The following is an 18,768-nucleotide window of genomic DNA, read 5'->3' as shown; positions in this document are numbered from 1 at the left end:
CGACAGCACCGTAGACACCTCATACAGCGGCCGTGCTAATATTTCTCGGGAAAACGTCGAAGAAAACCGGAACAAACTTGTATCTGAAATAGAGTCTTCGTTTAACAAAGTCTCGAACTGGGGTCGGCTAAACCTAGTTCACTTCAACCCCAAAAAGACGCAAGTTTGCGCGTTAACTGCTAAAAAAACACCATTTGTCGTATCTCCACGATTCGAGAACATTCCGTTAGCCGCTACAGCTAGTATCGGAATACTTGGCGTTGATGTTTCGAGTCTCGTTCAGTTCCGCGGTCAATTGGAAGGCAAAGCCAAATTGGCATCAAAAAAGCTTGGTGTGCTCAGCAAGGCAAGACAGTATTTCACGTCGGCCCATCGTCTAAGACTATACAAGGCGCAAATTCGGCCTCACATGGAATACTGCTCTCACCTCTGGGCGGGTGCTCCCCAGTACCAGCTCCTTCCATTTGACCGTATCCAACGTAGAGCGGCTCGAATTATCGACGATCAAGCCCTTTCCGATCTGCTTGATCCTTTGGCTTTGCGTAGAGATGTTGGATCGCTCTGCATCTTCTACAGAATTTATCACGGGGAATGTTCCGAGGAATTGTTCGAATTAATCCCGGCTGCTGAATTTCACCTTCGGACATCTCGTCAAAATTCCAAATATCACCCGCACCACCTAGATGTCCGAAAATCCACAACAGCGCGATTTTTAAGACATTTTCTGCCTCGCACAACCACTCTGTGGAACCAGCTTTCGCCGGCGGTTTTTCCGAACCGATACGACTTGGGAACCTTCAAGAAAAGAGCGTACTCTTTCCTGAAAGGCCGGCAACGCACCTGCAAGCCCCCCGGTGTTGCAGATGTCCATGGGCGGTGGTAGTCACTTTCCATCAGGTGAGCCTCCTGCTCGTTTGCCACCTTATGACATAAAAAAAAAAAAAAAAAAAACACACATAATACGTTCACATGTGATTCTATAAAATGATTTCTACCTATCTGTTATTATTTATTTATATTTCTTATATTAAAAAAGATATAATATCTATACGGTTATATATTTTGTATGTTAATTATAATTGTCAACATAGTATTGTAAATGTTGTTACATATAAATAAATAACTAAATATATTACATACTTCGATGTCTATTACCTAGAATACTATCCGGAATAAATTAATTTATTAATTATTAATTTATCACTACACCATCTAGTCGTTTTATTTCAAAGTCTTATTTTCGATTAGTTTGTCTGGAAGAAATTATAATTATTAATTATTGATAGGATCGTCTATTATATAAATTAATTAGTTCTAAGCGATTTCAGTATTATTTTCTAGTAGTGTGCATTAGAGTTCAAATAAATAAGTAAATATTGTTGGTATATTTCTTTAATTGTTGTTATTATCTTTATGTATGTTATAGGAAATGTCATGAAATACAATACCTCTTTAGGTACGATTTTTTTTTGTGTTTAATAATCTGTTGATTGAAGAAGGTTATAAAAATGAAAAGTTATATCCCGTTAATGATTAACTGCTGCAAAAGCCTCTATATTCTTAAGACTTCACCCTATTATTACATATATATATATATATATATATATATATATATATATATATAGCTCCACTGTGCTACGTACGCTACTCGTAAGTAAATACGTGGAAGAGACAAATGAACTATGATGGTAAGTGGTCACCACTACCCATAGTCATTCGCGCTGTAAGAATTATTGCGACAATCCCAACCAGCTAGTTTTCCGATATATTCATTAATCATCGACATATTTCAGCCAATTTATACATAATCGTAATGAATTATCCGTCATGAAGCCTTCCATGTATTCGTGAAAACCGTATTTAAATCTGTTTGGTAGCTTTTTTCACTTTATACAAACAGACAGACTCGGATGATATACATATATGTAGTGATTATTATTAGGAGTTCCGACTGTTTATTTCTGATTTGATGGTGAAAATATGAATGCTCGAAATTTTTTCGAGAAATTCAAATTATGTATTCTGGTAATATCGGTCAGGTTTTACTTGGTGGTCTTACATATCAGACAAACTACTATGATTATATTCATATTAATGGTATTATCAGCCTGCACATACGCCACTGCTACTATTAAACATGACACTCGTGGAACAGACCTTCGTTTTCATTTTAAGGCTCTATCTGCAAAAATTTGAACTTCCTCCAATTCTTCTAATCAGACCTGTTTAAAGTATCCCCACTAACAGTATATAATACGAACCAAAAACAAAATAAATATGGTCATATACCTTTTTAGATTCGAAAAATCGGGTCGAACTGAAATCATAACGCTATATCTACGCGGGAAAAGCCGCGACGAATAGAATATAGGAAAATATTGTTTGCTTAACCACAAACAATTACAAGATAATGTCATAGTGCAAGAATATGTCCGCAAACACAAATTCATTTTTTCCCTCTTTCTCATGATTCATGGTACAGCAAAGGTGAGACAACCGGAGAGCTTAGACGATGGAGTCGAAAACTTTGTTGGCTTTCCAAAACAGTGGAATGTCTCTGCCATGTATCAAACTCAGGACCGCTGGTGAGGGTGTATTAATTGGAAAACTCAATTGCTTTTTATTGACCCAAGTCGGGGTTTGGACCTGTGATGTCAACCCCAAGTACCAACAACCTTAAAAACTAGTAGTATTTTAACCCACATGAAAAGATTTACACTTCTAAATCAATATTAAACGCAATACAATCCTCAGGTCATTGATGGCGATAAATTATTTTATAATTTAATCGAATACAACATTTAACTTTTGAAATTCTTATCACCACATCAAGGTCCTGGAAGTACATGACGTATTGTGTGTTCGAAACGGTGAGTGTGAACAAGTTAATCGCGAGATAATCATAGCAAACATATCTGGAGTTTAGTGTGTACATAGCATTAAGCGAGGCGTCATGTAACGGAAATTTGTGGAAATAAATGGAATATCTGTTATAGAAATATCTGTGTTTAAAGTTAAAAATGTATGTATATGTTGTTTTGTGAATCTGAGGATAATCAGTGTTGATTAGTGTAGCTAATGTATATTAAATCAAGATACGAAAGTACCCATTTTAATTCCATGAAGTTGAATTTTTCGAAAAACCTCTCTTAGTGATTGTCTAAGTCGCAGAGATTTCGTAATGAGTGAGTTTGTAAAATATTTTAGATGTATAAAAAATATTAAATATTTGGGTAAATATTATCTGAAATCTTTAAAAAAAATCTTGATTCTTATATTAAATTGAATACCAATTGAAAACGAGTAATTTTAATTTTGTAGTATTAATTGTTATATTAATTAAAAAATTACTACATTTTATGTGTTTGGCTAATTTCTATATGAATGGCTTGTATGATTGCTTAAAAAAGTCGTATGGTAAATGTTACGTATTTTGATTGTAAAGTTTCTTACGTGTTCAGTGTGCCGTACTGACATGAGTCGTCTAAGTTAATTAGCACCTCGCGGATTCGTCTGGACACTTAGTGACAGAATCACTTAAGCTCAATCATGCGTGTATGAATATCCTTACATATAAGAATGGACGTTAACGAGTAATAGACTCGAAAACTGTATTTTTTTTTCTGAAGTAAGTTATACTATTCGTTTTTAGAAACCACTACATTATATACAGTAGAGATAGGTATGAATAAATTAACACAAGCAGGACAATATATGCCGGATGCTATAAATATAACGATTCAAGTTCTCAAATAAAATCACACAAAATTTAAAATCAATCGGTTGTCTGAAATCAGCTGTAATAAGCTTAGGAGTTAATGCATTTCTGTATTCTATGCATTCGCCTATTTTACATCGATCATTGAATTTTTGAGGTTCTAGATAAAGCCGCATCTCAATACACATCGAACATAAATATTAAACACTTAACGGAATATGCTTTATTGTCAAAAGATAACTGTTGACTTTCGCATAAGATACCTAGAGATACTCGTATGAAACTAAGTTGAAAATTTGGAATCAACTGGCTTAATTACTATAAATCTCACTAAATTGTTAATCCCTTTTTTCAGACTGTTACTATGAAATAATCAGGCGAGACTATGGAAAACCGACACATAAACAACGCTCCGCATGAAGATGTTGCGAAAGGGCTCAATTCACCCGAAATACGATCGAACAAAAACATACCTTATGTCGACGAGTTCGTCGAACTAGAACATGTAAAAGCCAATGAACCAATGCGACCAAAACGACTCAGAGACGTAGAAAAAAATGATGTTGAGGCATTTGATGTAAAAGAAGATAGAAAAATTCATGCGTCAGATTTAGGTGCAGTTCATTCTCCAAATAGTGATACAATCGTTGTAGACACGCCCGAAGGAACACTTTATATAACACTTGATCCCGAATCTTCTAAATCATCAAAACCTACAAGTCCAAGTACCCAATCTACTGATATATCTGAGACGACACCTACTACGCCTAAAGCATTTGGAACTCGGGAATCAGATGATTTGATAACAGTGGAAAGAGAAGTAGAGCAACGAAGAACGAGTCTAAGAAGGAATTCAATATCAATGCCGACTCTGCCAAATATGGAATTGCTGAAGCAAGAGTACATGAGGAACACACAAGATCAGGTAAGTTTTACTTCCGTATTACAAATTCGAAGAACACTATATTTTTTTCAAGTCTCATGGTTTATAATGGTATTACAATTTACACTCACATAAACTACTTTCTCCTTTAATTTATCACAAAGATATGAAATATTAATAAAAAATATTATTTGGACAAGATAACTACAGCAATAAATGATATAATTAAAGGGTCATTAACCTAGTTATTATAACCTAAATATTTCATTGCTTAGGCGTGTTTTCGTTGTAAAATAATGTACAGTCAAAATTAAGGATAATTATCCAAGATCTCTAAAGATAATCTTCTTGAGGCCTTGAATGTCAAATTAGTCAAATATCGTTGTGTGCCTTTAGATGATACATCAAACAAACAATAAAATAAATATTTATTTGACAGTCGTTTCATTATCTTGCGTCAGTTTTTATCAACGCGAAATGATAGCGGCAAATTTGATAAATACAAGAAAGAAATTGACTTCAGTTTAAAATTGTTGTCCCTGTGATACAATTGTTTAAATTGCAATAATAATATTACGAGTTAAAATTTGTCGTTGCATATAATCGGTCAACAGTTTTTAGTAAATGCGCTGTATCCTCGCTTATCTAGAGTAGCGATACTTCCTACTTTGACGTGATCGCCAAATTATATCCTTGACAAGTGATAAGTTTTATCTTGTGACTTAAATATTAATATTTTCTTGAAAGAAAACATTCGAACGTTAAAGTGAATTCGAAGTGAATGAGACAAAAGAAAATTAACAATGAGAACAAGAAAGAGGCCAGACCTGCGTCTGAACATACCGTCGTACCCACATGATTATGTACAAATGCCACCAGACACTAGGCGAATGATCCATGAAGCGAACAGAACACCAAATGACATACAATACATCGATGAAGATGAACCCAATAAATCTGAAATACATTTCCGAGTTGGTAGCCCTGTGTCTGAAAACAAATTAGAATTTCGTTCATCGACACCAGAAATAAAAATTTTTGGACCCGAATATGATGCGAATGATACGGGTCAAGGTGAACATGCACCATCGCCATCGGTGGCAAGTCCAGTTATCTTTAGAGACTACACACGGGCATCCCTTTCAGTTCCAGATAGATTAAGGCACTATGAAAGACAGGACTCGAAAAATCAATCGAATGAAGTGAGTACAATATAGACCACGACTACTTCATACATTTGCAATCATTGTAATTGAACACAAGTACCATGATCGATAGTATGAAATAAACAGATAAGAATATATTTAGAATAAGTACACAATGTCTTGTGACTTCATTAATTCCTACTAGTTTGCCTTTCAACGAATCTCAAACATCTTATCTTAAAGAATATTTAGTCGACTTTTGTAGCAAAATTTAAATGATAAGTAATCTACTTAAAGCAGAATTATGGAAAACAATTAAGCTATTTACGCAAACACAAGTCAAGTCTTTTATCATTATTATGATTGTAATTTTTTTTGTTTGATGGTTTTTAATTAATCTTGCGTAACACTTTCTACATTATATACAAAATATTAATGTTTAATTTGGATTGTAAGATTTGTTAATAATTATGAAGACATTGAATTTTTTTTTCTCTTCAATAAAATATTTATAAGCGACCGAGAGACGTCTGCGACTCGTTTTGAGACACATCTTAACAAAATTGACCGACATCCTGTCGAGGGATGTGCAATTCTGTAACGATATTTTTGTAGAAATGATCTGTTAACTTTTTTTTAATGAAAACATATTTAGCTTGCAATATAAGCCTCACTCGTTTTATTAACATAAGAATTGATAACATTAAGTGCTTAAATATATACAAATATGAATTAAAAATAGTTACTATATAAATCATGACCGCGTGGAATGGTGGCAACTCGTTTTATTTTATATGTATATACTATATTTTATTAAAAAATAAATAATTGGTATGAATCAACAATAGAATAACAATAGTAGAGTTTGATGATGAGAGTAGAGAAAATTAGTTGCATCTTTATGAATTTCTTCGGGGAGAAAATGCCACACATACCTAAAGAAACACAAGAATGATTTGTCATTTGCGTTAAGATTTATTATCTTATCAGACCGTCTATTATCAAGAAATATTTGACCTGAATAACTGTCTTGTCCATAAATTTAAAGATTAATAATTTTACGATTACTCCACCAATAACTGTCCCATCACTAAAACTTAAAGGTCGCTCCTAAACGTCCCTGTTGTCTATTTGCCTACATCCAGCGCCCGTGATCTTACAAATCATATGTTATCTTAAATTCGTTTGGGAATGTGATCATTCAAAAATTATTTTTAATTAATATTGTGATTCAAATTTAGAACTCGAATCCCGGCTCATTGTTATTTCTGGGATATTATCAATTAACTTCTCGAATACAAACTAATAAATTTAATCTGCAAATTAGAAGACTTTATCCTATTTTTTAATTATTAAAGGGAAAGTATGAAAACTTCATACTCAACCTCTCAAATGAACAATGAGTCCCGATTTAACGCATTCGCTCAAACTTTTAAATACCGATCGCCTTTGTGGATTGAATCTGATTCAGATATCAGTAAGAGTGACAGTGGGGCAGGAAGTGGGATTGGTTGTGGGGGTTTGGGCAACAGTGACGAAAGCTTGGAGTGCAGTTCCAATAGTTCTGATAGTATCAACAATTTCTTGGACAAAAAGGTACATTGTGTTAATTTTATTGTATTTAAAATGTTCCATTGACTTACAAATTTGCATTAAACTTAGAAACATAAGCACCTGTGTTGTTTGTGGGAACGTACTGGCTCCTGAGTAATCTGATTATCCTCCATGACAAATGACAGTTGGTCAACAACATTTAAAAATGCAACTATGGGAGATCTGAATAATTCATTATTAAAATTGGGATAAGATATACCAAAGTATTACTGTTTATAGAGTAACGAATGGGTTTGGTATCCAGACAGACGGGCGAAAAGAGACAAAGGCATAACCCACTGTTGGACTTAGGCCTCCTTTTCCTTTCGAGGAGAAGTTATGGAGCATGATGTTTTTTTGGAAATATTTATTATATGCTACATACAAAGGTCTTATTTATAACAAATTAGGAATCAAAACCTAGTAAGGATTTGTACTCGTGTAAGGTACCTCACTCTACCATATCGCAAAATCATGTATGTAGAATATTTTTTTAATTATTATAAAAATATAATTTAAACAAAAATTAAGAGTTGTTTTCATTCAAATAATACAAGACTCCTCGAGATGTTTTTCTTAATAGGCAACAAGAAATCTTCACCATTAATTGTTAATAATTATATTTTATAGATAATTTTGATAGTTGATATGAATATATTGTTATATAAAAATGACGTCCTTGTAGTAATGACTAGGTATATATATATATATTTATTACAGTGCATAATATATCACAGTTACGCAGCACAGGAAGCGGTAAAACAAAAGGTAAATTACAACATTTTCAAACAATAACAACGGTCAAGATAACGAACATAAGGACGTGTTAATTATGTTGTTATTATATACATGTCATTTGCCGCGACTGTGCACGTGTAAATTAAGGTTATGTATTATTATATACTTATTAAATCAATCACCGTTTGGAGATCCAATGCTGGACTTAGGCATCTCGCAAATGGCGCCAATCCAAGAAATTCTGTGTCTTCTGAAACTGTCGGTCGACGTAAATTGTACCTGGATAACTTGCACCCCATTCAAGAACTTAATATTTCTTCTTAATCGATTATGTTTTGATGTGACCTGTCCATTGACACTTCAATTTGCCTACTCTTGTATGTCGGTTACCTTTAACTGAGTTCGTTTGTTTGAACGTTAGCAGTCATAATTGATAAATCTTCTAGAGCAAGTACTTCCATTTTATTAGAAAATAGGAAGACAGCCGTTCTAAAATGTTTCAGGCAGACTACAAGGCAGGTTTTTATACATAGCTAGTTGTATAAATCAAACTAAAGTTAACGGATTTTTATTCAACCAATAGGGTTGATGAAATCTTCGAAAATTTTGTCACACAAGAAAACCGTTGACAAAACAATAAGTTATTATTTTTGTGAGATAATTAACTAATTATAACTTTGTTCGTCCGAGAAAAGCCGGTAGTAGATTATATATTCCTCTGCTGGCATAGTTCGGAACTATTATGTTGAGGTCCGGAGCTGTCTGCTACATAGATTATACGAGTAATTTTAGTGGTGCTGACACAGATGGAGCTAGTAACTCGTCGACTTCGGTCAAGACGAACAATACTTTTTGTTGCCATGCATATTTACAATTTGTTGCACACGCGGTCCGCGAGGAGCGCTCTTGGTGGTCACGATCTTCTCACAGTTTACCAATATTATATAGAATATAAGAAAATTATTAATTTATAACATTTTCGAAACTTCTAAATATTTCGTAAATTTGTTGATGCGTAAAATACCTTGATTGAAAGCAACAATTTTATCCAGCGATAAGTTCAGATATTTAAAATATAATCGACTGCTTTGTCAATATGATTAGAAGACTTTTATTTGATTTATAATTTTATCCATCCATCAATTATTATACTTATTACTTTCTAATAAGGTTTCTGGGCAATAAAATCTTATTTAATAAATATGACCATGCAGTTTTGGGTGCGTCCGCTCCTGATACAATATTTTGAACATATCGATAGATTGATATCTTGAGAATGTTGCTTAAAGTTACAAACTATTTACAAATAATATTGAATTATACATTTGTAATTAATTTCAAAATAATAAGGTTTGTTTTTGTTGCACCTATGTTTGTATTTTCGCGCTTTATTCAGTAATTTCATGCATGACTGATTTTTAAACTCTTTCACTGACCTAATATATATGTCTATATAAAGACCTAAATTTCTTATAATATGTCTATATTTATATGCCATATAAATTGTATAATCATCATATACGCATATAAAAGTAGAGTCTTAGTAATTTATAAGTCTACTTTTATTGATACAATTACATACATATTAAGTACTGAGTGTCTTGTCGGTAGTAGCTTTAAATTCAATTTAATTATACATACATCAGAAAAGCTATTCAGTGCCTACTCACTAGAAAAGTAGTTTTGATATTGATGTCGCTCCAAATTAACATAAAATAAAAGTATAGTATGAAAATATTAGGTTAAGTAGGATTTAATATATCCAGGTCAAAGTAACATATTATATCTAGACACATGACAGACGTAATTAATTAACGGGTCTAATTGTTCCATTAAGACCGCAACAGGCCAACATAAGTGCAACATTAGTGCAACATGCGCGGTGTGAAACGACGTGATTTTGATTGCATTCCTCTTACTAAGGTTTGAGAACATTTTTTTTTTCTAATGCACAAAACCACTCAATTTCGCCCAATATAGAAAAAAATATAATAATTGCATTTGATACCATTATTGTGACTTTGTTGAAAAAAGGACTTAGATAAAAAAGCTAATGCACAAATGGGTAGACCGTAAGACGAGTCTCCTGACCAAAAATTCTGTGTATCCAATGGCAAGCACCAATACATCTGCATGTCCTTAATTCGTGGCGGTGATGGATGGAAAAATCGCTCGACTTTAAGCAACTTACTTAAAAATATATCATTAACTATATAAAATATAACAAATGTACAAATTGACATTTTTTTATAATACATTTGGAAATTATGCAAATCAGGAGTAGGATTGAGTTGGAAAGTAGGCCTCAGGATATTATTTTCATGGCATATACCAACATCGCATTACATATTCCGACAAATATTTTACGAGCTGACACTTAGCCTTGCCTCTTTCGCAGCTTATAAGACTGCAGATGTCATCCAATCACAGGCCTTGGAAAGCACGTAAACCCAGCGGTCGAATAGAACTCTCTAGAGTCGTGTCTGATTCTTTCAAAAAAAAATTACTAAAGACCTGAGAGTAAAATGTTCGCCCTCAGGCTTTTTCATGAGAAAAAACTACAGTCTATTGACTGAAGCGCCTTTGCCGTCAGTTATTCGAGGTATCTATTTTACGATGGATACCTACCTCGATAGAAGATTTTCGACGGCAAAATACGTGAGATTTCAACTCAATTAAATTTTATGTAACCTTTTAGGCTATAATATATTACGACTGGATTTGGACATTTTAGTTTATTTTATTTATTGATCTTAGAAACAGCATTGGCATAATATTTACAAATTAATTAAGAAAATAAGTAATTGTATAGTAGGATTGACCACTTCATTTCATTATATATTTACAACAATTTTGCGGAGTCATCTTTAAGAATGGGAGATGGCCTAGATAGAAGGCCATCTTAACCCAGTTGTCCTCAACAGAAGATTACGTATTTAAATTTAATTGTTACCTGTTCATAATTTACTTGAAGTTTAGCAGCGAAGAAAATTATCGTAAATAAATTTGCATGATCGGATACAATTTTGCCACAAGCATCCCATATTGGATTAGAATGGTGGAAAAATTTCGCCTTGTCCCAAAAATCAGGGGTTTTCGCAAAAAAGTGGATCATTTACGAGCTGCTAAGACTTTGGACAACTTTTTTATCTTAGTTTACAAATAGGATCGTTATTCTCATACAAAACAATGTATTTTCCTTAGGATCTAAAAGATACCGTACTGATAGCGATTGTAAATATTAGCACGATAAGACAAAAGACTGGCTACTTGATAACGCATACACTGGACTTACATTCGTGTGTGCTTAATATAATTTCTACGAGATAGAGAACCATACCCGATTTGTATTGAAAAGAGCTAAAATAGGTATTTTATTTAAATATTATGCCGTAGAAAATTAAATTATCAAGAAATACGAATTATTTGGATTAAAATATTTTACACCTATGTTAAATTAAAACGCAGTAACTAGTAACAGTTTAAGAGTTACAAAAACATAGCATAGTAACAGAAATGTTCTGTTGATCGAATTTCGGTCAGTAGAGGTTTTCTGATAGAAGAAACTAGAAACTCACCGCAGAACACGAACGTGGATTGTCCGAATGTGATATATGGTATCAAAATGGCTTATCACCATAAGTCGATAATCAACATTACACGAGTTAAATACGAAGATAATTCTTCACCAAATATTACGGGGCTGATGCTGCACTAGTGTGTATGAAAACAAAAGTGCAACAACATGCTTTCCGAGAGTGTGACACTGCCAATTTTGTTATTACTGTTTGACATTAAAATCTATTGAATTTTTATGAAGCTAGAACTTGCAGTTGACTTGAAGCCACTAAGCAACGAGGCAAATAGACATAAATTATACACAAGATTAAAGAAACATTTGTTACTAACCCAGTTAAATATTTAATTTCAAAAGGGCAGCTCAATTTAGAAGTTCTATTTACTCACGATAATGACACGGTTGAGGGAAACGTAAACAGTTACGTTTTAAAGTTATTATTATTATTATATAATCCTTAATATTACTTATTAGTAAGTTATTAGAGAATAGAATAGACGCCGTCAGATATGTTGGAAAATTTAACAAATTGTATTTATTACCATTTTTATAAAGAGTGATGGATTTAAAATCTCTCGGAGTTATTTATATGGTTAGTGTAATTATAATCTTAAGTATGTGTTAAATTTAGTTTGTGGTAGGCCTTGTGTGAGCAGTTTTAAGAAGGTACCATCTACAAAAAGCAGTACTTAGTATTGTTGTGTTCAGGTTTTAAGAGTGAGAAAGTCTTTCTTCTCGAGTTGGTTTTACAAAAATTGAATTAATATTTCTTACAAGTACACTTTAATGTCTTCTTGCAGTGGTAACCATACAATTAAGTAGTACGTAACTTAACATTTAACAAAAGCGGCCCCTTTACCAGACTGTTGACCGATACGACTAAAAACATACATAATTTATCTAGATCAAAACGGAATATTTACATGTTTTGTTCTTAATCTAAGTTGATAAATGCATAGTTAATTGTGGCTAAAATTAATTTTTTTTTGTTTACCTCAACACAAAGCGTAAAGTAAATGAAGTAGACTGTTAATTGCTGATCTAATGCCACAAATTGATTCACCTTAAAAAGTCTGTACCTATGAGCAGGTAAGAATATGTCTATGTGTTAATCACATCAAAAGTAATGAATATATTCAAATGATTTGAGACTTAAGAGAGCTGTTGTTATTAAATTTATATGTAATTTATTCCTGGTAAAATGGACTGGTACAAGTTAATGAAAAAAACTTAGAAATGTTGCCTCCAATTGGGAACAGATTAAATAAAAAAAAAAATACAGACGAATGATAATTCCTCCTTTTTGAAGTCGATTATAAAGCGAACTAAATACAATAACAAAACAGAAGTTTTTTTAATCTTTTTTTTTCATAAATATAATTGCTTCATCGTTAAATGAAATACTACACGTATCTTTACAAAATTGACTCTAACTTTTGTCCTCAGATCCCTGAACATCACCAAAGTTCAGCGTCCGTCTTCAGTGATGGCGATACACCTGCGGATGAATCCAACGTACTGTCAGACGAAGAACGCACCAAGTAAGATTTTACTAAGATTCATTTACTAAAATGTATTTATATAAGAATTATTTATTTAAAACCTTAAGTAGATACAAATATAGATCAAATTCGATTCAATTAAATAGTCTTATAATTAACTAATTCTATCACAGTTCTCTTTATCATAATCATTTGTATGGAATAAAGTGATTAAAAAAAACTTATTAATAGTATTTTAAAATGACTGATTGACATACTGTATTATGCTCAAGGGTTCCTTATGGAACGTAGGTGAGCACGTAGAGAGGAATTTCAAAAATGTATTCCGTGAGGGCGTTGAGGGATGAGAATTTGCATAAAATTCGACAATTCTGATGAAAGAATTTATGGAAATCAATATTAAGGCTGTATCAATATTACTGTTGATAATTTAAAGACAGATGTTATTTTTTTAAATATTCATATAAGAGGGTGAAACTTAGGATGAAAATTCGTATTTTTTTAAGTATCTAAAATGGAAATCGGAGTTTATACTACTTTATAAGTAAAGGACTAACGTTACATCCAATAGAGTACATGTCTGATTGCTAGATACGAAGATAATATTTACGTGATTATATAAAATAAATTATTTATTTATTCCATAATTAAATTTTGATGTGTTTCGCCTACAATACAATTTTTACTATTTTGCTCATTTCTATCAAACTATATCATAGTAAATATATATAGATCTTTATATACATTTGAATGAATACAATACAATGTTCTCATTGCCTTTCTCATTGAGCTGTAGAGAGTATGTTACCCTTTCCCTCCTATTAAACCATTTAAATGCGATATAATGCAATAAAGCCAGGGCTAAATCACAAATCATACAGTGGTCAAGTCGCATTGCGTTCACGCGGTCAGCGCTGCGCGTGCGCAATGTCTGCGACTTAATGAGGAAGTGCACTCGTCCGTTGACCCGATATCTCCTGCCCTTTTCCTAATCATAATGTAGAACATACGCTGGATGGCGAATATTATAGTCTTCCGTAACAAGTACGAAGATTGTCTTCATAACCGAAGTTCTGTTTTACCGATAATAGAGCATTATCCGTCGCATCGCGTTGGATGTGTGCAATTTATAATTTTATACTAATATTCTACGTGCGAAAGTAATTCTGTCTGTTACCTCTTCACGCTTTAATCGTTGAACCTATTTAGATTTACTTTGGTATGGAGCTGAGTCCTGGAGTGGGATATGTCCCTGGCTACTGTTTAAATTCAACTCTTGAGAGAGTAAAATTGAGGTGATGGTTTGTGTTCTATAGGTAGAGTATAATAAACTTTAAGCTAGTAAATTATATAATAGTTTAGCTAGTACAATATGAAATATTTTAATTCAACTGGAGAGATTAACAAATTTAATTTAATTCATATGAAAATTTAAGTTAGTCTTAGTTAGCCTGACAATATTTCACTGCTGGACAAAAGTCTTACGAAGTTAAAGATTATTCCACCACGTTGCATCAATGCGGCTTGGTAATAATACAAGTGGTACTGGAACTGGCACATATTTTCTGACAATGTTTCCCTTAATATATGAGCACGAGAATCATTATAAATACAAATTAAGCACTCGAAAACTCCCACAAAACTTTCCAGCCACTGAGCTATGGGTTACATCTTCGTTAATATCATCTTCTTCAGTCATCAGTGATTCGACATTGGCGAGAAAGAGAGAATTCCTTAAACAAAATTTTTATGTAAAGCCGTAGACGTATAAGTAAGAATAGACATTTTTCATAAATGTCAGCTTTCTTTTGGGTTTTCACAGAACCGGTCAAGAACCCTTCAGCCTTCAGAGCACCCTTCCTCCATTAAACTAAACAAGCAATTGACACACATCGTGCAACGGTGATTTATCACTGACCATTATTGTATCATGTCTTGCTTTTGACATTTATTACGCAACCACGCTGAAATAAAGTGTAATGCTTTTAGAGAATAAGTATGGGTACTATCTGAAGTTATTGCTTGTCGTGAAATAAAATTAATGCGTAGGAAGATATTGCCTATATCACAAAGTGATACGAACTCTGCTAAGTCACTCTAAGTGGGTTTTTCTTAGGTTACTCATGTGAGTTTTTAGGGCACTGGAAGTTAGATCTTAGGTTTCTCGATGAAATTGTGTGTATACATGTATTCTCATTTCACTTTCAGATTGAAATGAGAAAAACATTACATACAGTTTAGTTGACAGGTAATTCTACCATCATTAATCAGTCATTTTAATGACGCAAGTAAATTGCATTCGAAATACAAATAAAATAAAATAAGGACTATACATTTATAAATATATTTTCTCAAATAATAGCTTTAACATAAATGGGTAATTGCTATCAAATTATTTTCAGGCGCGATTGTAGAATATTTTATCTCAATTGAATTAAACGCTTGTATAAGGATTTGAGGCTAGCATCCTGTCTTAATGACCTAGCTATGTCGCTGTCAAAAAAGTGTTATAGTATTCTCTAGAACTCCGGTCGTATTTAGCATTGAACTCTCATCGGGAGAGTCGGATTTGGAGTCGGGTATCGGATGATGAAAGTGTGGGAATTGATATTGTATAAATTATTTGTGCAATTGTGTTTTTTGCGTCGGCTGGGTTCTCTTAAGAATGGCTGCCGTGTCTAAATGTCACGTGCCAGTCAGTAGGACATCTTTAGTATTATTCGTGTATTTTTTCGAGAGTAATGTCAATGTCAAAAGACTATAAAAAAAAAGTGCCAAGTTAGGATGTTCCGTTGCCATGTAGATCAAATTAAGAATGAGGAAGAATAGAAATAGTGTACCATGTGTATTTTTTACCTTATCGAAGGTACCTTATAAAATCCTATAGAGAAGCGGTTTTTTTTTTTTATAATACCACTAATTTATTGGCAAAAAGCAAATATTACAAAAGGCATAAATAGTTATACTGTAATAATTCATAGTAAAACAATATATTTGCTGTACATGATACATATTATACATGTAATACAGCGTAAATATCATAAAACATACTATGCTCAGTCATATTATGAAAACGAACAAAAGCTTATACGAGTTTTATATGACATCTCACAGCCTACAGCAATGGCTCTAGCAGAAATACTAGCGTTGATGTATTTTTCCAAAATATGTAATGAGTTAGAATTAACTATTGTAAACTATTTTAGTTTTGATCAGCCTTGAAATAGAGTTAAAAGAAGACCACGTTCAACTTAAAATGATTAATAAACTGAAAATGCAAGTCCATTTAATAATAACAATGATTATAACTTTATTATTACTTTATATCTGTAGTAGCAAATATTTACATACAAGACGGATGTTATGAGGATATTTTCATATAAAGCTACAAGTCCCGACTTCGCACGTTTATTTTTAAGCTGGTAGTTACCTTATTCTCATAAATCAATATGAGTATTATGGACTTCGACACTGTTTGTCCAAACACCTTTTAAGTTTCAACGTATTTTTTATGAGGCAGTTTTTATGTCATTTACGTCATCAATAATAATAATTTATTTATATATATTATTATCGTAACCCGACACACATAAACTTCTATTAGCTTTTAACCGATCGCCATGAATATTGGCAGACACAGTCTGCATATCATCTGTTGGGCTTTGATATATACCTACATTACAAAATCAGTTTCGTAGTTTAAAAGATTTAACCGTACCGACAGAAGCGACCTTGTTTTATACTATGTAGAGAAGATAAGTAAGAAGTATCCTATATGTATAGATTTTTCTAGAAATATTTTAGATATATATTTTTCAAGACATGTTTATACAGGATTTATTAAATTATAAAAGTTTAATATCAATAATTATTTTATGTGAGTCCGTTAAATACAAACGAAAAAGACTCGTCTGATATAGAGATATCAGATTATAAATGTTATGTAATATTCAAATGAAGTGAATGAATTGCTCACAATATGATCGATACGGGGAATTACTAATTTATATACATTTATTTATTTATAATTATATTATTGCTAGTCCTTTCAAGGATATCGAAGTATTGACTCAGTGGCTTACTTAGTTGTAAATCATGATGTCCGAGATTCGATTCATCACGACACCAGTGATTTACGGCGCCTTTGGCGTATATATAATGAACTTAGTGTGGTTATATACTAATTTATTATTAGTGAGACTCTTTTTTTATGGTTTTACTCCATGATTGATTGGTTTTCTTTAATTTTTCTGAATGATTTCAATAATCATCAATGTCACACTTTTTTATGAATATTTAAGACAAAATTCCGGTTTTTTTTAGAATGTTTTGATTTGAGGTGATTGATTTAAAACGTTTCTAAGCTTTCTATAATGAAGGTTTAAAGAACTCTCGTAAAGAAATATTATTGATTCGCTAAAATAAGGTGCATTTAGCTAACGCTCAGTGCTTACATTTTTTGGGCTAGATAATGGTTAAATTAAACGTGCATTTTGATTATAACGTTTGTAAATGTTAGGTATAAAAATTAATTAGGTAATACAGATGACGATGTTGAAATTATTATTTTTTGAGAAAATGTTGTTTTAAACTACGAATTATAGGTTAAATCCCAGACAAGCGACACTGAATTTTCATTTGCTTAATTTGTGTTTATAATTGATTTTGTGTTCGTTGGAAATTCTGCACATGTGGTGGAATAGGTTACAAACCTACTAATAGGCCTTAGCCCACGAGGTGGATTTACAGCCTATTATAGTTACGTATATATAATACTATTTACAAAACAATGTATGTAGATAGTATGTATTTATCTAAATTTAAAATTGAAAAGCGGAATCTTATAGCACAGGTATTACAAATAATTAAAAGAAGGTTCTTACAAAAATATAATAGTGATAGGTATAAAATCGAACCATGAAGACTTTAAACCGAAATTTTTTAATAAACGTATTAGACAAGTTTATAAAAATATAGGTACATCATATATATTTTTATATGTAGATACTTAGACAAGTAATAAATACTCTACAATAATGTCATTCAAATACATACGTAAGCAATAAGTGATTTGAAATTCATTGACACGTGTTATGCATTATGATGTATGTAAATTTAATCCTAAGTGCTTAACACATTCATTGCTCGCTTTTATACTGACAATAAATAACTACTTTAAAAACTAATGGTTTAGACGCGAACAAACTTCCGTAAAATTTTATCGTTACTTTTTTCATCATTTATTGTCTTAGTTACACTATAACAAATATTAATTATTTATAATTAAAAGTTCCTTTTAATATGTAAACTTTAAAACATAATTTTTTAATGTATTATTGTAACTTTTGTTAGTAACTTTTTTAGTAAGGTGCGAGCATGTTTGAGTAGGCAGCATCACTTATTCTATAGCCAAACAGTACAAAGCACAACACCGGTAGACAGACGCACTGTGAGTGCTCACCATAGATATTAAAACTGTGGGAAATAATAATCATCCCCTATAATATTATATCTCTTGTGTTTGTTGTTACACTGCCATTCGGCACCTACCCAGACGGCGTTGCAGAAATCCTATCCACCATGTAAATACTGGGTCATCTCGTGATACAGTT

At 32.3% G+C, this 18,768-nt stretch overlaps 1 protein-coding gene across 5 annotated transcripts in view; it reads left to right on the top strand.

The window, feature by feature from the left end:
- LOC125067606 (myogenesis-regulating glycosidase) overlaps positions 1–18,768 on the top strand; it is a 51,165-nt gene that overhangs the window by 15,987 nt on the left and 16,410 nt on the right. For 2 of the 5 annotated variants that reach the window (XM_047676267.1, XM_047676269.1), the window contains exons 2-3: positions 4,074–4,643; positions 13,101–13,195. In XM_047676267.1, coding sequence (XP_047532223.1) covers positions 4,104–4,643; positions 13,101–13,195 — 635 coding nt within the window. In that variant the 5' untranslated portion in view covers positions 4,074–4,103. Of the gene's footprint in view, positions 1–2,944; positions 3,023–4,073; positions 4,644–5,455; positions 5,804–6,966; positions 7,343–13,100; positions 13,196–18,768 lie in introns of those variants that run through there. The other 3 variants (XM_047676268.1, XM_047676270.1, XM_047676271.1) reach the window with 3 other exon arrangements.

Source organism: Vanessa atalanta, chromosome 12, assembly GCF_905147765.1.
Source record: "Vanessa atalanta chromosome 12, ilVanAtal1.2, whole genome shotgun sequence".
NCBI lineage: Eukaryota > Metazoa > Arthropoda > Insecta > Lepidoptera > Nymphalidae > Vanessa > Vanessa atalanta.
The sequence above is the reverse complement of the archived record's forward strand: the minus strand, read 5'-3'. Positions and strand labels throughout refer to the sequence as shown.